Source organism: Prinia subflava, chromosome 9, assembly GCF_021018805.1.
Source record: "Prinia subflava isolate CZ2003 ecotype Zambia chromosome 9, Cam_Psub_1.2, whole genome shotgun sequence".
NCBI lineage: Eukaryota > Metazoa > Chordata > Aves > Passeriformes > Cisticolidae > Prinia > Prinia subflava.
The window spans coordinates 3,793,975-3,813,979 of NC_086255.1; the positions used below are offsets into that span (position 1 = coordinate 3,793,975).

At 44.3% G+C, this 20,005-nt stretch overlaps 1 protein-coding gene across 1 annotated transcript; it reads right to left on the reverse strand.

Moving 5' to 3' along the window:
• Nucleotides 1-7,791: 7,791 nt before the first annotated feature.
• GPR26 (G protein-coupled receptor 26) lies at nucleotides 7,792-19,445 on the reverse strand. Its single transcript, XM_063405029.1, has 3 exons — nucleotides 18,778-19,445; nucleotides 13,503-13,616; nucleotides 7,792-8,023 (listed from the first exon to the last, which is right to left on the reverse strand). Exons 1-3 carry the CDS (start codon nucleotides 19,443-19,445, stop codon nucleotides 7,792-7,794), a joined length of 1,014 nt encoding a protein of 337 aa, XP_063261099.1.
• Between the last annotated feature and the right edge of the window lie 560 nt (nucleotides 19,446-20,005).

Here is a 20,005-nt window from a genome sequence, read left to right on the forward strand (position 1 = left end):
AATAAAACCTCCCACGGACTGAGAGAGGGAGCAGTGTCCCAGAATCTCTCATGGTGTTAGCAGCTTCCCTCTGCCTGTTTGTTTGAGCTGGAGCCCAGGATGGAGCTGTGGCTCTGGGAAATGCCTTTTCCCCCGTGTGGGAACACGATGGTCGTGCTGAGGTTTGCACAGCCAGCTTCTCCCTTCAAAGGTAACAGTGAAATAATTTCATTCCCAGCCTGATTCTGTGCCTTGCTCCCGGTACAAATTAAAGGTGGCTGCAGGCTGAAGGAGAATAAATGATTGACCTCAGCCAGCCCTGCCAGGCTTTGGGAGGGCAGGGTGTTAATGTGGGCTCTCCTGAGACCTCCTGTGGAGGTGGGGCATGCACAGGGAAAAGTGGGGAAAAGAGTTATTTAAAACAATGGGGGGAAGTGGGAATAAAAGATGCCACACAAAGTAATCGTGTTGGTTAAATCAGAAATTGTTTGATGTCTGAGGATTTTCAGCTCTTCTGGGATCTCTTCTGCTTTTCTACAGTGGAGATTTAACACCTGTATGGGAAGCAAAAGAGCCCTTAAGAGGCCCAATCTGTGCACTGGAGTGGAATTTAGTCTGCAGCTCAAATCTCTGTCTGGAGATCACAGGGAGAGGGATGGAAATGTTGCTGATTCCAGTGAGTGGAAGGTGTCTGCCCACGACAGGGGGGTGGAATGGGATAACCTTTAGGGTCCACTCCAATCCAGACTATTCCGTGATTCTATGCTGTTAATAAAATCCATTATTAATTATTCAAGCATTAATCCCTGTAAATCAGGAAAACCCGTTTGGAGACCAAGAATTTGGACTTTACACGGACCGTGCAAGGCTCTGAAGCTTTGCCCTGTGCAGGGTTTGCCACTGGGGGGTGTTGAGGTCTCTTCAACCCGAGACCTTTCTGTGGGGTCTCTGAATGGGGGAGATGTTCAGGGAGCAGGAAAGGGAAACCCCTCACCCTTGGTTTCACACCTGAGACCTGCCCCACATGTCAGGGAATAACTAAATTTAAGTAGAATCACGTGGACTAAGGCTAAACATATATCCAAGACCAGACATAAGCATTGGGCATTCAGATCCTCCAGTTCTTCCTCTTGTGTTGCTCATATTGGGATGAAGTAATATCCCATTAAAACGAACTTTGTGGCTGTTTGCCAAAAAATGGGAGGGACTGACCAGGTCATATCATTGCAATGACACCACATGCTTGACTTCTGCAAAAATGAAATGAAACAGACCTTTTTAAAACATTAATTTTATATGAAAAAATAGCTCATGCCAAGTCATTTATCATAATCACATTTCATTAACAGTAAAGTTAACAAAAATCACAATATACAGATTTAGTATGCATTTATTTATATATATCACTTTGTATTTACCATTAACTCTATGTAATAAAAATATATTACAACATTTGATATGTATCCACAAAGCACAAGCCATTGTAAACAGAACAGACAGCACAGGCCCCCATTATTCAAAATCTGAACTCAGGAAAAATATTTATTTTGTTGTCTTCCTTTTAACTGTAACACAGAGGATTTTACGTGCCTGCCTTTGCATTAAAGGATTTATTTGGAATATCCCTTAGGAGACTCTCAGAGTTTAGCTTACCTGGGACCCTAAAATCCATGTAAACTCATGGCACCCTTAAGTGTGTTGTCATTACAAAGAGGTCTGTGCATCCCTCTATCCATGCAATTTAGAAAGGTTTCATTTATATTCCCATTTCCCCCCAAAATAAATAGCCCCTGCAATTACACCCCGTTGTTATACAAAAAAGTTAAATGCAATAAATTATAGTGGAATATTTATAATAATATAATCAAACATGCCCTATCTACAGCAGCTATTAATGTTATTTCATAACTATCTTCCTTCAGGCTGGCTCTAGGTGCTTTTAGAAATAGGAAACCATCCAGTTTCAATATTTGCAAACCAAAATAAATAATTTAAATACACAGACTGAACTTTTTATACCTCTCATGATATGAATGGTCCTTACCCAAGCAACCCTACCGTCCTTGCAGCAAGGAGTTGTAAAACCTAACAACTTTTTTAAAAATCAAATAATCTAATAATCTAATCTAGGGACAAATGTTTATATCCAACTGTATCTGGAAGGATTGGAAATAGGTTACATTCCTGCAAGAATTCAGAAGAGAACTATTGACGATTGCCAAATACGTGGAAATTTAAATTGCAAAATAATCTTCAAAAATAAAAAATGCTGTGAAAAGAAATTCTAAGGATTAGAAAAATGCCCTATGCATAAATAAAGTTAATCAAGGCACCTCTTAGTTACCTATTTCTATTTTCCAAGGCAATATGTGATAGAAGTTTTCAAATGTCTCATCTGGGAAGCCCTATGCTATAGAAAGTCCCATTCTTTAGCCTGGCTGATGCAGGTAACTTTATTTTACTTGCACGAGGCTGGGCACAAAGCACAGAGAACTTGTCCCCAGCCTTGTCACACGTTTGCTGTGTGACCCCGAGGGCACCGAGCATTTTACTGACTTTTCCTCACAAAAGCCACTCAATTAAGGAGATTTCCTCCTTTGTGTTTTTTCCCCTCTGTTGGTCATTGATCCCGTCAGCAAAACAGGAGGAGGATTTACCTGGCTGTGCACAAGGGTTTAGTGGTGGGGAGGTAAATTAAAACACTTTGGCGTCTGACAGGGCTTTTTAACCTTTTTGTTCAAGAGCTCAGAGTAACAAAAGTGCATCACAGAGCAGGACGGTGGGGTGGGCAGAGAGGGGAAGGCAGCAGCCAGTTCTGCACCACGGACCTGCTGCATTCCCACCAACACCTCACTGGGGTGCTCTGGAATTTCATTGAAAAGTGCTGGATCCAAATCCCAACGGAATGGGGACTTCTGATTTTTTTGCTCTTTGCACTACTTTTAAAAAAGGTTTGTTTTAAAGCTCTAATTGTAGAACTACAGTGATTAGAAAAGAGTTTTCTAGTGCCAGAAAGATGGAGAGGAGCTTTGGATGAGAGCAGGGGGTGACAGGACAAGGGGAAATGGATTCAAACTGAGAGATTTAGATGGGATTTGGGCAGGAATTGTTCCCTGTGAGGGTGGGCAGGCCCTGGCACAGGGTGCCCAGAGCAGCTGTGGCTGCCCCTGGATCCCTGGCAGTGCCCAAGGCCAGGCTGGACACTGGGGCTGGAGCAGCCTGGGACAGTGGGAGGTGTCCCTGCCATGGCAAGGGTGGCACTGGGTGGGATTTAAGCTCCCTTCCAACCCCAAACCCCTCTATGATTCCATGACTCAGTAGTAATTCCAAAAGGAAATCCTAAATTCCTAACATGACTTCGTGTGTAAATAATCAGCCATATGGACTCGTGCCTTTGGGTGTATTGAAACCATGTGAAATAGCATTTTCTTCAACAACAACAACAACAAAATGTTATTTTACTCCACAATTGCCATCCCTGCTGTCACACCCCTGATGCTTTTGCTTCTTGGCACACACATTTCTGAAGGGCACTTACAGCCTGCAGGGCTAATCCTCCTCCCTAGAAATATAAATATAAATATATATGATAAACTACAGCAACTTCTCCAGTTCCTCAGATCAGCAGTATTTGCTTAACGACTGACAATCCTAAATACATATTTACACCAAACACACCAGAGAACAGGTAAGAAGCTGACATTTTACAAAGACTGCAACAGCTCTTTTCTCCATGTAAACCTTTACACCCTCCCAACAGGGACAGCTGCCTTCTGGAGCAGGATGGTTTTCCTAAAAAATAAACTTCACCCATCAAAAAATCTGGCTATATTGAATGCAGAAAGCATAAAAAGCGAATTAAAAATAAATAGATTTAAGGCTACAATGTCATTGTTCTCACTTATTCGGGTCTGGGGAGGTTACAAAGATGTAATCCCTGATGGTGCAGACACAAAAGCCTGTGCTGAGCCCTAACAATCCAGCAAAGCAAACACTCAGTGACTCTGGGATCAGGAATTTACTGAGCTCTCCCTGCTGATCAGTGATTTTCAGAGTCAAGGAACAACCAGCCTACAGAGGTGTGAAGTCTTTGTCTTTGCTTTCAAGCTTTGTTTGATCAGAAGAACACAGAGTGTGGGGAGGAGACAGATCTAACAGCAGTGAAAAGCAATTTCCAAGGGGTTGTTCCAGAGATATTCCCTGTACATGTAACAATGTCTAGGACAGGATATTCAGAGCCTACTTCATTTAGGATTAAGAGAGGTGAGAGAGCTGTGGAACCTTAGGCATGTAGGTCCAGAAAAATTCATATTCTGCAAATTGAACTTTAAGAATTAGACCCTCTGGTCATTCAAACAACCTGAGCAGTTTCCACATAAACCATCTGAAAACCCAAAGAGTCTTCCCAAACCCCAAAGGATCCTTCTATGGCAGCTGTGCTGCTCTTGCAGCCTCAGCCCAGCCTATGGCACAGCTATAGGGCTTTGACAGGGTTTTCACCTTTTTCTTTGGAATGAGGGAATGCCTGAGAGACTGGGAGAGCTCCCAGGGTGGGAAGAGGGCACTAGGAAAAGCTCACTGCAGCCAAGGAACCCCAAATCACCACAGCAAAGCCAGTTTGTCCTTCCCACATTGGAAGTGAGCATTTGCACATCAGAGGAACTCCCTAAATCCTGTTTACATCCTTCCATTTGTAAATACCATAAAAACAGGACCCTACACATAGAGAAGAAATCTATAAACCCTGGATAAAGTCATCAAACGGACCCAGTCCAAAGGTGAAGCCACCATTGTTTTGATTTATGCCAAGAGAGGGCCTGGTACTTAATAATTGTTCAACAAACCCTTTTCAGTCTCTCATATTTTTTGCCAGCTGCAGTTACCCAGATCTTCACATTCAAACTGGCTCAAGAGCATGACAGAAACCAGGATCACATCTCACAGCCAGGACTCTGAAATTACGCAAAAAAACTTCAAAATGAACAAAGGAAAAAGCTCAGAATCCACAAAGCAACGTGGTGGACTACATTCTCTGAATCATCTGCCAGTGCTCTGCCTGCCAAATTTACAAGATATGAAGGAAATGTTAATTGAACATGCGTGTGAGGAGCAGATATTGCATATGGGTCACAGACACAACAAACAGAAAACTGCATATTGCCTAAGCAGCTGCCCAGATTTTGCACATGCAGCTCCAGATTTTGGGCACAGGTTGCAGCCAAACGTCACAAACTTCTTCAAAAATATGTAAGGAACGAGTGGAAACTCCCCCACCCCCCCTTGCACACACGTGTGTCAGACAAAAGAACAGTTCTGCTCCGTGAGCAGAGATAATAAACACTGTGCATTACATTTACCAGCATTGTTTTAACCCACTCCAGTCAGAGTGTTGTACAGGACACATAATACTCAGCAGACAGAGAGTTACTCACATCTACATTCATCACTGAGACACACATTTTAGAAAATTTTGCCAGTTGCCTATAAGGATTCAGCTGAGAATCTAGCACTTAGCAAGCCACAGCATCATATTTCCAGTATCCTATAAAATGTCATCAGGAAATGCTGGGGTGGTATTTTTATTTGGTGTACTGAGGCAGTTTGTCAAGCACCAGCATTTACAACTCCTGCTTGCTTCAGATGGTCAAAATATGACAGAGAGCTGATGCAAGGAAAGGGAAATTATATCTATTCTCTGTTATAAGATTAATTACAGAAGAAAGGCACCATGAAAGAGAGACAAATTTTTAAACACATACAAGGGGAGAGATTTATTGCTCATGGTGGGATATAAATCAACCAGTGACTGACTGTGATACACAAGCATAGTGAGACAAATCCAGTGGTGTATTCTCCATCTTTTACTAGACACCCTAAATGGATTATGGTTTTTTTCTCCTGGGCAATTAGCTTACTCTCTTTGAATCTGAAGGTTTAAATGTTTCTGGAGCTGCCCTTATTGACACACAAACCTCCCATTGACTTTGGCATCAGCTCCATGTGTACGTTTACAACAGCTGTGGACTCTCCTGGTGCAATTTAGTAAAAGTGGTCTTAGTCAAATATGTTCAATGTAGAGCTTTTTATCTTTTTTTAACTCAGCAATAATCAACTTTCTAACATCCTGTATTCTGATACAATCCAATCATCAATATGTCTCGAATTTCTTAAGAAACAAGTATTGAACTGGGTGTTTTTATCTATTGCACCTGAGAAAATTATGTTAAGCCTAAAAAGCAAAATGATTAAGATGAGGTAGACTATTTGATCTGGCTAAGGGCTCATTTGAATGCAGGGGTTTAAAAGCTTTCTTAAATTCCTTAACTATAATTATGTGTGGATTTTATTTTAATTATGGTAATTTTTATAACTGAAATTAGGCTGAAAATTTTTATTTACATGGTATCTGATAATCTTCAGATAACAACTGAGGTGTTCCCCCACATTCACTGACTTTGGGGTGAAGCCCCTCACTGAGTGCCCAGTCTGGGCTTTGAATCAGAGGCCAGAAAATTCAACAGTGGACATTTTTTGCAACATACCAAGCCCTTTTCTTGCATGAGAGAAGGTGGCAACTAAAAAGCAATCCCACATTTTTTACAACTTGAGGCCTTTTTTCCTCAGAATGGCGTTGAGAGTTAGAATCTGAGCAGGGATAGATGGCAGAACAGCCAGTTGTGACAGCTGTTATTGAAGCTGCCATTGCATTCATGAAGCCTAATTAACCAAGCCTATTTTAAAATCTGGGCAGGCATCTGAGTGCATGGTAAATGTTAATAATGTTCCTATGCAGAACTGCAGTCCAGAGCTATAAAGACTTGCACTGACACCTCCAGAGATTTGCACATTCAGATGTGGATTCAGATTATTGGCTCCACTGTCATGGTGGAGAGGGAGGCCTATTATTTGTGCTCCCCTTGCTTGGGAAATTATACCTGAAACTCAGATCTAGGCTCATCTTTCCTTTGAGTAGGGAAAAAACACCCATGATTAATAACTCCTCAGAAAAAGAGATTTGTTATTTTCCCTCCTGGGCACAGGGCCCAGATCTAAAGCTTTGGGCAAAATCCAGCTCTTAAGAGCTCAGATATATGAAAGGTAGGCAGGAGGCATCCTGACCTTCCCACCCTGCCCACCATTTGCATTTTCCTGAAATTTAATAGGGAGAATATTAGTGAATTTCTGTGTAAATAACCTTAAAAATTTAGAGAAAACATTGCTGAATACAGCACACTCCAAAAGTGTTTTTTCTCTTCCTTCAATCCTATGGGATTCTTCCCAAAATATATATCAGAAAGGAGTGAACTGTGTTGGGCGCTGGATGAATATTTAGATTTTTTGGAGCTTTTCTCATTAAGATATTTTCTACACACAACCTTCTCAAGCCACTAGGGTGGGTTTTGTAAAGCTACATCAGACGGAGCTTCACCTGCAGCCAACGACAAACACAGCACAAATATCCCTGTGCAGTTTTTAGAACCATCTCTACGCCAGCAGCAATTTGCTCCCATCACTTTCACGAATCCCCCTGCTGAGGACTGAGTCCTTTCTCTGCAGATGCAGCTGCTGATGGAAATCAATGGGATTTTTGTGTTTGTGGAGCCTGCGGGATCAATAGCGCTCTTCCAGTCACAGGGAGCAGGCTCAGCGCAGCCTGCGCGGTTCGTGGGCTCCTGCAGGGACACGGGCTGGGCCTCACCCTGCCCACAGCTGCCTCCCCAGGCCTGGGCAGCTGAGGAGAGCTGCTGGGGACGGGCCAGTTCCTGCTGTTTCACAAACAGAGAGCATTTTTACAGTTCCCATACCGGCTGCTCACTCGCTGAGCTGCGGGAGGTTCCGGCCGTGCGGCTCGCCCGCCAGCGCCGAGGAGTTGATGGAGCTCCTCTTGAGGACCTTGTTCATGATGTCCTTCCACGTCTTCTTGTACTGGTGCCGCAGCAAAGAGTACACAAAAGGGTCTGAGACAGCTTTGCTGTAAGCTAAGCACTTGGAAATGATCCCCCAGTGGGAGCTGATGTGGACCGCGGAGGATAATTCAACAAGTCTGGGGAAAGAGGGAGGGGGAAAGAGTGAACATTAAAAATCACTTTAACCCACCCCAAACCCTCAAATTATTGCTGGGCAATTGCAACAAAACTAAAGAAAAGAAAGCCCTGCTCATGAAAACCTCTGTGTCCTCCTCTTATAAACTTTAAAGACTACAAATGTAAACTTGAGGCCTGTTTGCCAAAGTGACATCGCTTGGTCCTGTGGGAGTCAAATTCCTGTACTATGAGCAACCTAAAAACCCAGCATGAGTCTGAACTCGTGATTCTAGGACCCCTCTAGAGCATCTGAGTCACCTCACCAGGGCTACCCTGCTCTCTTGGCCAGTCCAGCTCCTAGAGAGAGCTCGATGCCTTTAAACAGTTTGTCTGAGTCGGAGAAGCACACAAGGAAAATTCCTCACTCTGAGATGCAGTATTGTACCTTGAATTAAAGAACTGGCCAGTTCAAAGGGCAAGGACTCACATTTGCAACACATTTAGCAAGACAAAGCTTTTAAATCTTTAGGGGAGGGGGAGAGGGAAGAGCTTCATATACTCCTTCATATACCCCTCATACCTACACTAGCCCAGACAGTTCACTAGGTACTGAGAGAACATTTTTGACAGGGAAATATTGATAACTCCCCGTGTCTTTGAGCAGCATCAAAGGGCAGCTCTGTTCAATATGCCTCTATAGCTGTTAGAAACTATTGATTTTCATAGAGGTCAAACAGCCACGTGTGCTGTTACAGAGCCCCACGTGGCAGATTAGACTTTGCTGGACCTGTGTGCAGCAGCAGAGGTTCTTAAATCTGCCTGGAAATACTTCAGCTGCTCACATTTCTCCAGACAGAGCACCACTTCCAAGGAGCATCCTGCAGGGTGGCTCCTGCAGCAGCAATGACAATAATGTTGGACCTTCAACCAGTTTAGAGATTGGGATTTTTTTTTCCTCAGTAATTTTGTTCCCATTCCATAACCTTTCACTACAACATATTATTTAAAATAATGCTGGCAGATGTCACAGTCCAGTCAGTGTGAGGGACATTGCAGGTGACATGGGAACATCACATGAAAACACTTGGGAATTGTTTGTGCCACTCCACTGGTGCTGCTTGGCCCAGCAGCTCTGAGGTCCCAAAGACCCCTCATCTGTCCCATTTCTCTCTCATCTCAACTAAACAAATCTCTCCTTGTAATTCTTTCCTACAAAGATCAGAACTGAGACATTTTTTTCATCTGCTGGAGTTTCCAGGTGGTCTCATCTGGTGTATTCTCTCTTTTGTAATAAAATGCAACTTATGGCATCCACGTTAAAGTGTTCTGAAATGGGAATTGATCATTTGGAAATTAACCATTTAGTGAGTCATATTTGCTTTGAAATCTACCATGAGCCATCCTTGTTGCTCTCCACTTCATTTATTCGATGCCTACTTCACGTTTTGAATTTCATCATGCTGAATTTCCTTTGGATGATTTATTTTTGCTGAGTGCTTTACAGATGTGAATTTGATTACGTTTAATTAAATTCAGCGGATGCCTTGAATAATAAAAATATGACAAATTTGTGTCTGAGGCTCTGTCAGTCAGTTCTACGAGACATTAACAATCTCCATTTAAAGCACATCAAACAGACACTTCAGGGTTGCAAGCCTAGACGTGCTAATTTTACCTTCATTGACTGATCAAATGAAAAACCTTCACTTTTATTAACAAAATCTGAAATATTTTCCTTGCGTTCTGTAAGCTTCCTTGGCATTTACACGTTTTTCAATTCACATGTATTATTTTTTATAGTAAATTACATTTGCTGTTATCAAGCAGCAAACACAGAAATGTAGCCAAACCCTGAGCTATGCATTTCCATTTCATGTACAAACAATTAAATGTCAGCCTTTCAAGGCATATCACAGAATTTATTGCCTTTGAAAGGTTTTGTTTCTCATTTGTGAGGGAAATTATATGCACAGCTTCCATTTTCATGAAACGTTTCAGCCTAAAAGAAGACATTTTTACTGAAGGAACATTAATATTTCAGTGCTACCTGTAAATTAAATTTTACAGTATCAACTACATAATTCCCTGGCTTGCTTTCATAAGCCTCTCTTCTACTGTCTGGTCTTCAAACCCTTTTTATTTCAAAGCTTTAAGCTCTTTTTCTGTGGAATTTTGTTCATATTTTAGAAACTTACACCTCTGTAGAGTGTGTCGTTTCACATGGTTATCCAATTATTTCATTTCCCCTTCAGAAAACAAACAAGAATGCCACGTTGAAGAGTGGGACCTCGATCTCTACACTCGTAATGCACACTGGAAACCCTTTATTTACGTGTGCAGTTAATCACTACACTCAAAGATTTACTGAACGTGTGCCCACCCAGCTGGGATGCTGAAGAACACAAATTGCAGAAGAATTCTGAGCGTCTTGTGTGCCCAGGCAGGACGTGCAGATGCAGAGGGCAAACAACAGCTTAAAACCAGGCTTTGCTTACCCCCTGTCCCCCAGAGATGATACAACAGAATTTTAATCATCTTCTGCCTGTTCCACCATCCTCCTCTGTAACCCGAGGGCTTGGGACTATGAACTTCTGCCTCCTGTTACTTCAGGATTTTTAATTTAAGGCAAATTTCCTCACACATTGACAGCACTTATTAACTTACATGAGCAAAGTTCTGTATTTCATTATGAAATGCCTGGAGTTGGAAATGAGTATTAGAAACTTGTATGACTTACCTTCATTTTTCTTATGAAAAAGTTGCTTGGAGAAAAGAGGTTTGGAACAAGTATATTTAATTGCACAATGATCAATAGAGCAAGGGAAGAGATGTGTACCAGTAGATTATTTTACAAAACAAGACACAAGCTGTGCCTGGAAATATAAAATATGGGGGATTACACCTGTCATGCTGGTAAAGTGGAAACACTGGGTCAAAGACAATCAGATTCTGATCCACTACTTAAGATCATCCACTGAGCTAATTAGAAGGGTGTTTTCTTGATAAATGAAGTGCCTAGTCTGATTTTTACCTCAGTATGATCTGAAGAAGTCTGGTTTACCCAGAGAAGCATTTATCTGTCTGGGGTCATGAGCACAACTCCTTCACTCGTTCAGGGAATATTTTTAGCGTGGAAACAGGAAGATGTTATAGTAAAACCTTGTGATTTGCTGCTGTCAGCCCCAAGTTCAGGGAGTACTTAAAAGCATGTTTAATTGAAATATATTGCTGATTAGGAGAGGCTGAGCAAGGCACTCCCTCTCCTGACTTCTGTCCACGGCTCGAACAGTGATGGATTGTGTCTCTCTTGAGAATGCAAAGCACTGGACGGAGCCCAGAAATTACTACCTGCTCACACAATTAAAATCAAATTCTCCCAATCCCCTCGGTGTCCACACGCCCAGCCCTGAGTGTGAGGCCCAGGGCAGGTAGGGATGAGTGTCCTGGAACTCCCAGCCCTGCAAGTGTCCAGCAAGGTCTCAGGGAGCTCAGGAGGGAATCCCCCTTATCCTGCTCTGCAGTGATCCTTTTACACATGCCAGAATTTAAAAGGCAAGAAATGTGGAGCACTTCACCCCTCCTGACATGTCTGAGCAGCTCCACCCTACCCCAAAACATCCTCATGCATCCAGGACCCTGCATTTCTCCTTTCCTCACCATCACCCTCATGGAGAAGCTGTTCCTCAGCAGGAGAACATTGAAGTGATCCTTGGACAGAATAAAGGGGAGGCTCAGGGTTTTTCTACCTCCTCTTCTGTATCTTAAGGCAACTGGGACACAAATGGGGATGCCAAGGAGAGAAGAGGAGGTGGGGAGGTGGTGCCTGAGTGCTGAGATGCCTTTGGAGGAGCACAGAAATACTCCTGATAGCTCTGGTTAGAGCACTCAGTGTCACCAGGGTGAGCTGCCAGCTCCTCTGTGACTAGGTGGATTTTCATTAAGTGCAGAGACCCAACTTGAAATTAAAATTAACCATTTGCAAAAAGACAAATACCTTAATGCCTTACAGCTTGAGAATTAAGGCTGAATATCCTTAATTACAAGTCCTTTCATAGCATTTAAATGCATGGCTTGCAGTGGTGTCTTGTGGCCACAAAGTGAAAGCAAAGGTAATTCTAGTAAATTACCTTAATTTTCTAATTCTGAAAATTCAGGGTATTACACTGAATTGGAAAAGCTCAGGGTTGGCCAAATGTTCAATTATATTGACCCTTAATCCAGATTTTTCAATGATTTTTTTCAAGGTGGATCTGAGTTTGACTGATGTCAGCCCCATTACATTCTAGTTAAAAGTATTGGAATAAGACATCCACTAATTTTTTTTTTCTCTTTCTGTTGTCCATAGCAGCATCTCAGTTTTTCCAAAATCTTAGAATAAGGAATGCAAGCTGTAAATTTCCTTCAGAAGCTAGATAACTATTTTTTTCTGGATGTACTCACTTCCTAACACTTTTTATTTCATAGCAGTAATTTAGTGTTTCCCACAGGAGCCATTTCCAAAGATAAGCTGGTGGACAGACTTCTACCATAAATCACGAGATTTTTCAGTTATGAGCCCGCATAGCTTTGATATTTGATATTTATGACTAATAACCCCTACCCAATCAGACAAAACTGTTGTTTAAGTCTGTGGGCCATGTTCTCGCCTCAGTCTTGTTGGCCAAATTTTTACAGTCTGAGTTATTCAGGAGAGTGTTTCCCTGGAGATCAACCCCTGGACTGGGAAGTCAGTCAGAGCAGTAGGTGACAACAAAAAACAAGTCTGTAAAAACTCATGGACTTGATGCCTTGGGAAGGCTGAGCTGGAGCAGAGACTGGACAGAGCTAAAAAATAAAGTAGGTATTTATTGAAAGGCCTCTGGGATATACCTTGGGCAGGACAGGAGCCTGGCCAGGGCTGCACCCAGGGTGGACCCAAAATGGTCACAAAATGGACAAACGGTCACCAGGTCTCACACTTTTGTAAGTTTTGGTCCATTTGCACATTGGGGTTTAATTGTCCAATTCCAGCTCCAGGCTGTGAGGTCCCATCCTCTTGTTCCTCCCTTCAGCCACCCTTGTTTGTGCTTTTGGGCTGAAAGTTGTCCTTGGTGTGCAGCAGGAGAAGGATTTGTTTTGTGTCCCTGCTGTGTGCAGAGCTGAGTGACCCTGAGTGTGAGCTCAGAGCTGCACCCTGGGCACCAGAGGGTCTGAAATACAGGGAAGATAAAACTTCAGGCATCAGACTGACTCCCTAAATCCCTCCCATGCAAGCAGCACTTTGACTGGGCTGAGTGAGCAGAGTCTGACCCTCCGACTGCATCAGGGCTGAGTGGAGAAGCACTGTGACATTTCACATCATTTGTTAGCTCAGTAAAAGGCAGCCTCTGTCACAGGAGTGGAAATGACACATCAAACTTCCCCAGGAGACCGGAATCCTGCTCTGGCTCAGAGCTCCCTGCTTCCCCAAGCCAGGAGTGCATCTCTGCAGCCTTTCCCAGGATGCAGGCCCACTCTTACCTTGTGATTACATAAGGTGCAAAGCAAAGTATGAAGGTGCCAATAAAGGTGCTTATTTTCTTCGTGGCCCGCTGCCTCCGCCTCCTTTGCTCCTCCAGACACCGCTCCCGCACGCTGGGTGGCATCAACACAAACAGGGACAGCAGTCAGGACACTGAGACACTCAGATTGAAGATTTGAGAGAAGCTAAGGTTATAGTTAACAATAGGTGTTGCTGATTGAGCTGAAATGAATGGATAAGCTTTGCTGAAATCAGTTAAAAGTTAGAGGATGGTTAAAAGAAATTGGATTTAAGATAAGCTACCCCAGATCTAGTAACTTATTGCTTGTCAAACAGAGAAACTAATCAATACAACACCAGACCTCCTGTTTCCAGAAACCCGCTGAAATAGTCCTGGAAAACAGGAAAGAGGGAGTTCTACCAGCCATCAATCACATCTACATTGAAAATGTTGAAAGTTTAGAATGCGGAAGACTCGTTTTACTTCCTCCTTTTGGTGACCACTCCTCACAAGAGGACCCCCGACCCATTTCAGGGAACAAACTCCACATGCTTAATCGCCTTGTTGTCAATTAGCATACGAAGCAGAGAAGAAGAAGTGACAGGAGTATGAATATGCATTTTTATTTTGTGTATTCAACATTTTTGTAAATAAAAGGCTTTGCAATTACCTGTGATCTTTGCAGTGCGCATTAGGGAGCTATCCCACAATAAACATGCACTTTCTAACTTTAACTGTTAGAGAGTTTTTTGTCCATCACAGTTGGATATCGATATTAGATCGATATTCATATTTTAATAAATCAACACCAGGCAGCAACCTGGTAAATAACCAGGTAAACATCCACTGAGAAATAATGGAGAACAATCTGCTTGAATTGCACAAAGCAGCAACAGGAGCACTGCATTTAAATACCAAATATTTGGACAATACCAAATATTAATGCATTGTCTGCTCATCTTACCCTCCACAAAGTCACAAATACGTGGTTGTATATTTATGTGCACACACCCCCATTACATCAATTGATCTATAGTAAAATTGGTGGAATTCATCCTTGAATTCAGTTTGCAGCTCCTTTCTGAACTAGTGTAAGCTGTATTTGCAGGCAAGATGATACTCAGAGATTTGGAAAATATCCAGAGTGGGATAGGGCAGCTTCTTCCCTAGAAACAGCAATTCCAACACCACTGCCTTGGAGAGGAGAAACTTCCCAGCAAGAAAACCAATGAAACAACAACAGAAAAGGGAAAAAGAACACTCTGAACCTTCAGCCCCACATGGGAGCTGTCATTGTATCCCATAGCCGAGCTGTGTGGCCATAAACATCCCATCAGATCTGCAGGGCTGCTGTGCTGGCTGCTCCACAAAACTGGAATTGTTCCATAAATCCACAGTCCTGGGATAGCCTCATTCCTCACCTCAAACCAGGTTCTAACTAAACGGTTAATTAGTCACACCCCGGGGCTTTTCCTTACCTGTGGGATTTTAGGACAAGAGCTTTTCCTTTGAGTTTTCTGTTGGTGGTCTCAGCCACCAGAGAGCTCTGAATCCCTTGGTGTGCCAGCAAGGAGCACAGGGCTGAGGAGACCTTCCTTTCAGTGCAGAAAATCCCAGAAATCAGCACATTTGCTTGTGGAAACAGTGATTCATGTGAAAGCTCTTCCTCTGTCTGAGTGACTCCCGTGCTCCCTATGATTTGTGAGGGAAGTGGGTGAGTTCCTGTGCAGGTGGATTGGGCAGCACTGGGATCTCCCACAGTGCCAGGACTGCCTGGACCTCAATAAATCCCCTTGGAAAGGGCAGAGCAAAGGCAGATTCCCATCCTTAACCCCTCTCTGACTCCTTGCACAGATCTCACAGTCACTTCTCAGGCAAACTGAATGGGCTGGCCCATGTCCTCTACTTTTATATATATATACATAATTTTTTTTAAACATGACTGTTTGGCATTGGTCTTTCCATTTTTGTTGTAAATTTTTAATTGATGACTCACTCTCAGGCTCCACACTCTCACAGCTCTGAGGCTCATGGCCATACCCTTACATTATTTACTTCATCTGTAAATGTTTTATCAACATCCAAACACAGATTGTGTCCTGAGGATCTCAGTGTGCTTCAGTGATCTCTGTAGCAATGAGTTCCTCTGGCTGTGTTAAAGAAAAAGGGTTTCTTTTCTAAATTTGGTCTTACATGGCCAGGCCCATGAACAGCTATCACAATGTGATGAAATAAATACTGGAGGGAAAGTTTGTTCTTCTAACAAATTGTCTTTCTCTTAAAGAATATAACACATTTAAAGGTATTACATGTTCTATATGTGTGTTATTTGCAGCTAGAAATGACAGCTGAGAAGGGAAAAAAGGGGACCTATGTGCTTTCAATTGTGCAAGAGCTGGGGAACTTGGAGTATTTTAATGGGCAGAAAATTTATCTGAGAGTTTCATAAGCTTCGTTTAAGACGTGTGTTCTTAAATTCATAATATCCCAAGCACATGGCAGTACAGGAAAGTGAATCTCCTAAACAGATTCAATTAAGGTGTTGTTAGGAAGGAGAGGGTGCTGGATTTTTTTGCCTCTGTTTCCCCAGTTACATCTGTTCCTTTCTGTCTCTCACTCCTGGAGCTCACCCATGACTGTCCTGGTAGACTCAAACCCATTTCTTTTGTTCAGACTTTCCAGATGTATCCAATAAATACCACATCAGAGAAGAAAGCTTTTTATCTCACTCCTTCGTGTAGACAATGTACACAGATGAATATTTTGGTTTTGCACACACTTTCATGCATTAAGATAAGACACATGTGAGTTCTAGCAGTGACATCAGTAATAGAGCAGGATTATTGACTAAGCTTTCATTTAAAGATTTTAATATCCTGGGAAATCAGAGCTATATCCCTTTGAATGTTTGGTATTTTAAACAAAGTTTATGGGATATTGGACCTTTAAGATGTGTAGAGCTGGATACACCAAAAAGATAGCATAGATAATTTGAATTAAGAAATACATGGGTTAAGCACTTAAGTGAAGTTTTGCCCAAATCTCCCACAATACCCAAGATATTTTGGTCTTAAGAACAAAGAAAAAGCAGGATCCACTAAAAAACCCTCAGCTAACTTGAAATACCAGGTGCCCTGAACATCCACACAAATCTGTAGGGTATTTGGAGGTTTCCTTTGTGCTTGCCTTGAGTGATCTTCAGGAGATCACTCGTGCCTTTCGAAGTCACAGGTAATAAAGCCATCTGTCACAACGCTGTCACTGGGCCCCTGCGGGGGGATTCTGAGTCACAGCAAGCAGCAGATTGTCTGCACGCATTTCCCAGCCTGGAGACTGCACCCTGCAAAGAGCCAGAGGAGTCAGAGCACTCCAAACTGGGACTGCAAACTTTGTTCTGACTCTCCCAGCACCCACGGCTGTGCTGCCCGGTCCCACAGCACCCTGAAATTGCCTGTTACAGAGTGCAAACCGTGCCTTTGTTGTGTCAGTCGTTCCTGAGCATCCCTGGTTCGGCGGGCAGAGCTGCAGCCCCTGTGCAGCTCTCACAGGAGGGAGGAGGACCCGAGATCTGCCCCTGTCAGCAGCAGGGACTGGCACTGGGCAAAGCAGCCAGACCCTCCAGGGGTCAAATCCAGTTCTGTAGGGTGGAAAAGAGACTAAAACTCTCCTTTCTTACAGAGAGGCATCAGGATAACCTTACCAGAGGTAAAAGCAGGGTGCTCACAGCAAAGAGCCTGCACAACTCTGTCTCCCCTGAAGGAAGGAAGAGCCATTCCCACAGCCCCGCTGCATCCATCCCGCAGAGAGAGGATCACAAAATGCACAAACACCCTCCAGTCAACCTCAACCAGAAAAAAAAAATGCAGAGGAGGAGAAGCAGCACTGAGATTTTTGCCCTTTCACTAAACTTTGCTGTGCAGTCCAGGCATACTTTTAGCATTAAACAAAACGAATGGGGTTTCAAAGAGCGCTGGTGGGTTTATGGCACTTTCTGGGAGTAACCACCACACCTCCTCATGCTGCAGGAACCAAGGCAGTCGAGGCACAGTTCAGCAACCAGGCAGCACTGGGGCACGAGGGTGTTTTTTCCTCACTGTGGCTTGGTGAATAAGGGAAGATTTATACCTGTATTTCTCAAGAAAGGCAGCAAGACTTGCCCAAAGTTCTGCTCTGCATTCTTGGTCAAGAGACAGCTCAAACAGCTTATCAGGAGACTTCTGAGCAAATGTTTCTGTTGCTCTAAAATGACTTATTTGCCTCAGCCTCAGGCATCCCCAAACCATGACCTGTGTTTGAGGACAGCCACATGTGCTCTGAGCCCTGCAGCTCTGCTCCTGGCTGGCTGCAAATGGAGAGCAGGGATGCTCAGATGGGATGTGTGCCGTGGGACTGCCCTCTCTGTCTGCTCTCTGCTCTCCTCTCTTCCAGCCAGATTTCTTCCCTCTATCGCACACCAAGCCTGCATCCCTTCTAGATCTATACATCGATTATTCATGCAAGATTTATGGCTTGTGCATGATCCCTAGTGTACTTTTGCACACATTCCTCTCCCTGTTTGGTTCCTGCCCTCCAGCCCACAATCCTGCCAGTCCCTGGGGACTTTTCTCCTCCTGTCTGGAGGCACCAGGGACTTGCCTAAAACCTCTCATTTGAAATGAGCTTTATACATCCCTTGTTTGTCACATTAACGTTGCTACTGAATTCTCTCTCACTTAAGGTTTAAGAACAGGCACTCGAGCACATGAATTTTGCAGATGTAATTCCCTTGAGGATTTTGCCTGCAGGAATGAGAAAGTTACAGAGAGCACAGCAATGGGGAAACTGCTGGGAGAAGGAGCAGCAGGCAGTGCTCAGCTTCCCTTCCAAACTCCAAGTGACATGTGCAGCCTCCTCCCTCTCAGGGATCCACCAACGAGTTTTGGGCTAGCAGTGCCCAAAATATGCCAAGCCATCGACCACTAAATGCACCTTCAGAGACAAAGGGCAGTGATCTGATCAGTGTCTCAAAGGGAAGTCCATGCTTAGCCAAAACTGCCTGCTCGTTCACTCTCCCTCCCAAAACAAGTCCTTAAGCCTAACAAAAAAATGAGTTCTGTAATCAGGGAATTAAGCACAAGTGAAAGGAAACATGCGGAATAGAAGCTGGGAGGATGTTTCTTTTGTCCCCCTCCCCTTCCCCTGCTGTGAGACAGATCAGTCTCTGTTTACCACAACACTGAGCCCCCTCCTCGCTTCTTCTGCCCTGAACAGCTGCTGAACTCACGGGAGCTTACCTGGGGTGGATGTCCACGAGCAGCACCAGGGTCTGCATGGTGATCACGTCGATGCGCTTGCAGTGGAACCGTGCCACCTTCAGCACTTTGAGATACGTGAAACACAGGACCACGAGGGAGAGGAGGAAGCTGAGGGCGTGAAAGACCCCCGTGAAAATCACAAACTGTGTCCTGTCCTCCGGTCTCTTGCTGTAGAGCGTGCAGGAGGCGTAGAGGTGATGGAAACCCACCCAGGAGAGAGAAGCTGCCACTATGGGGAAGGACGCCGAGTGCAACCACGTGTAGCTGAGGATGAGAGCGGCGTCTCGGTACCTCATTTTGGAGTGGTAACTCAGAGGGAAGACCACAGCAATCCACCTGTCAATGCTCAGAGCCGCCATGCTCAGCATGGAGTTGGTGGTGAGGAAAGTCTCCAGGAAGCCCACAACGTGGCAGACCTGATCTCCTGCCGGCTGACTTTTGTAAATGATCCCGGCCAAGGTCAGGGGCATGCTGGAGACGGCCATCAACAGGTTGCAGAAGGTGAGGTTGAGGATGAACAATCCCGGGACCTGCTTGCGGATGTCGGCGCTGTACAGGAAGCACATCAGCACCAGCACGTTGGCCAGCAGGGCCACGAGCATCAGCAGCACCACCACGAAAGCCAGCAGCAGCTCCCAGACGCTCATGGTGCGTCCAGTCACGGCAGGGACATCTCTGAAACTGCGCCGCGCCGGCTCGGGGGGACCATGGCCCCCGCCTCGCCCCCCTGCCCGGCCCGCTCGCTGCCCTGCATGCCCTCCGTGGGTTCAGAGGAGCTGCAGCTTTCTCCTCCAACCTCCCCCTCCTCGCTGCTCCTTTCCACGTCAACGCTTCCCGAGACGTGCACAGAAGCGCTGGGAATGCCCATCAAACTGCGAGGAGGGCTTAAAAAATCTCAGCAGGGCTGAACCACTGCCTGCCGTCGGTCCATTCGGAGGAGAGCGCGTTGTTCTGAGGAGCTGCTCTCCTGAGAGCCCTAATTGTCAGCCCCAAGCTCGCAGGCAATCCACCGAGCGAATTGTGCTCTCTTTCTCCCTTGCTTTCCTGCCTCTCTCTCCCTCCCTGTCTCTCTCTCCCCTCCCCTCTCCTCCAACCCTCGTTCCCTTCCAGGCTGAATGTAACCTGCTTTTTTATGATCACAGATAAAAACCCCATTAATGGATTAAGGCATGCACACTGCTGGTGATTCGCAAACGTGATTATGTCA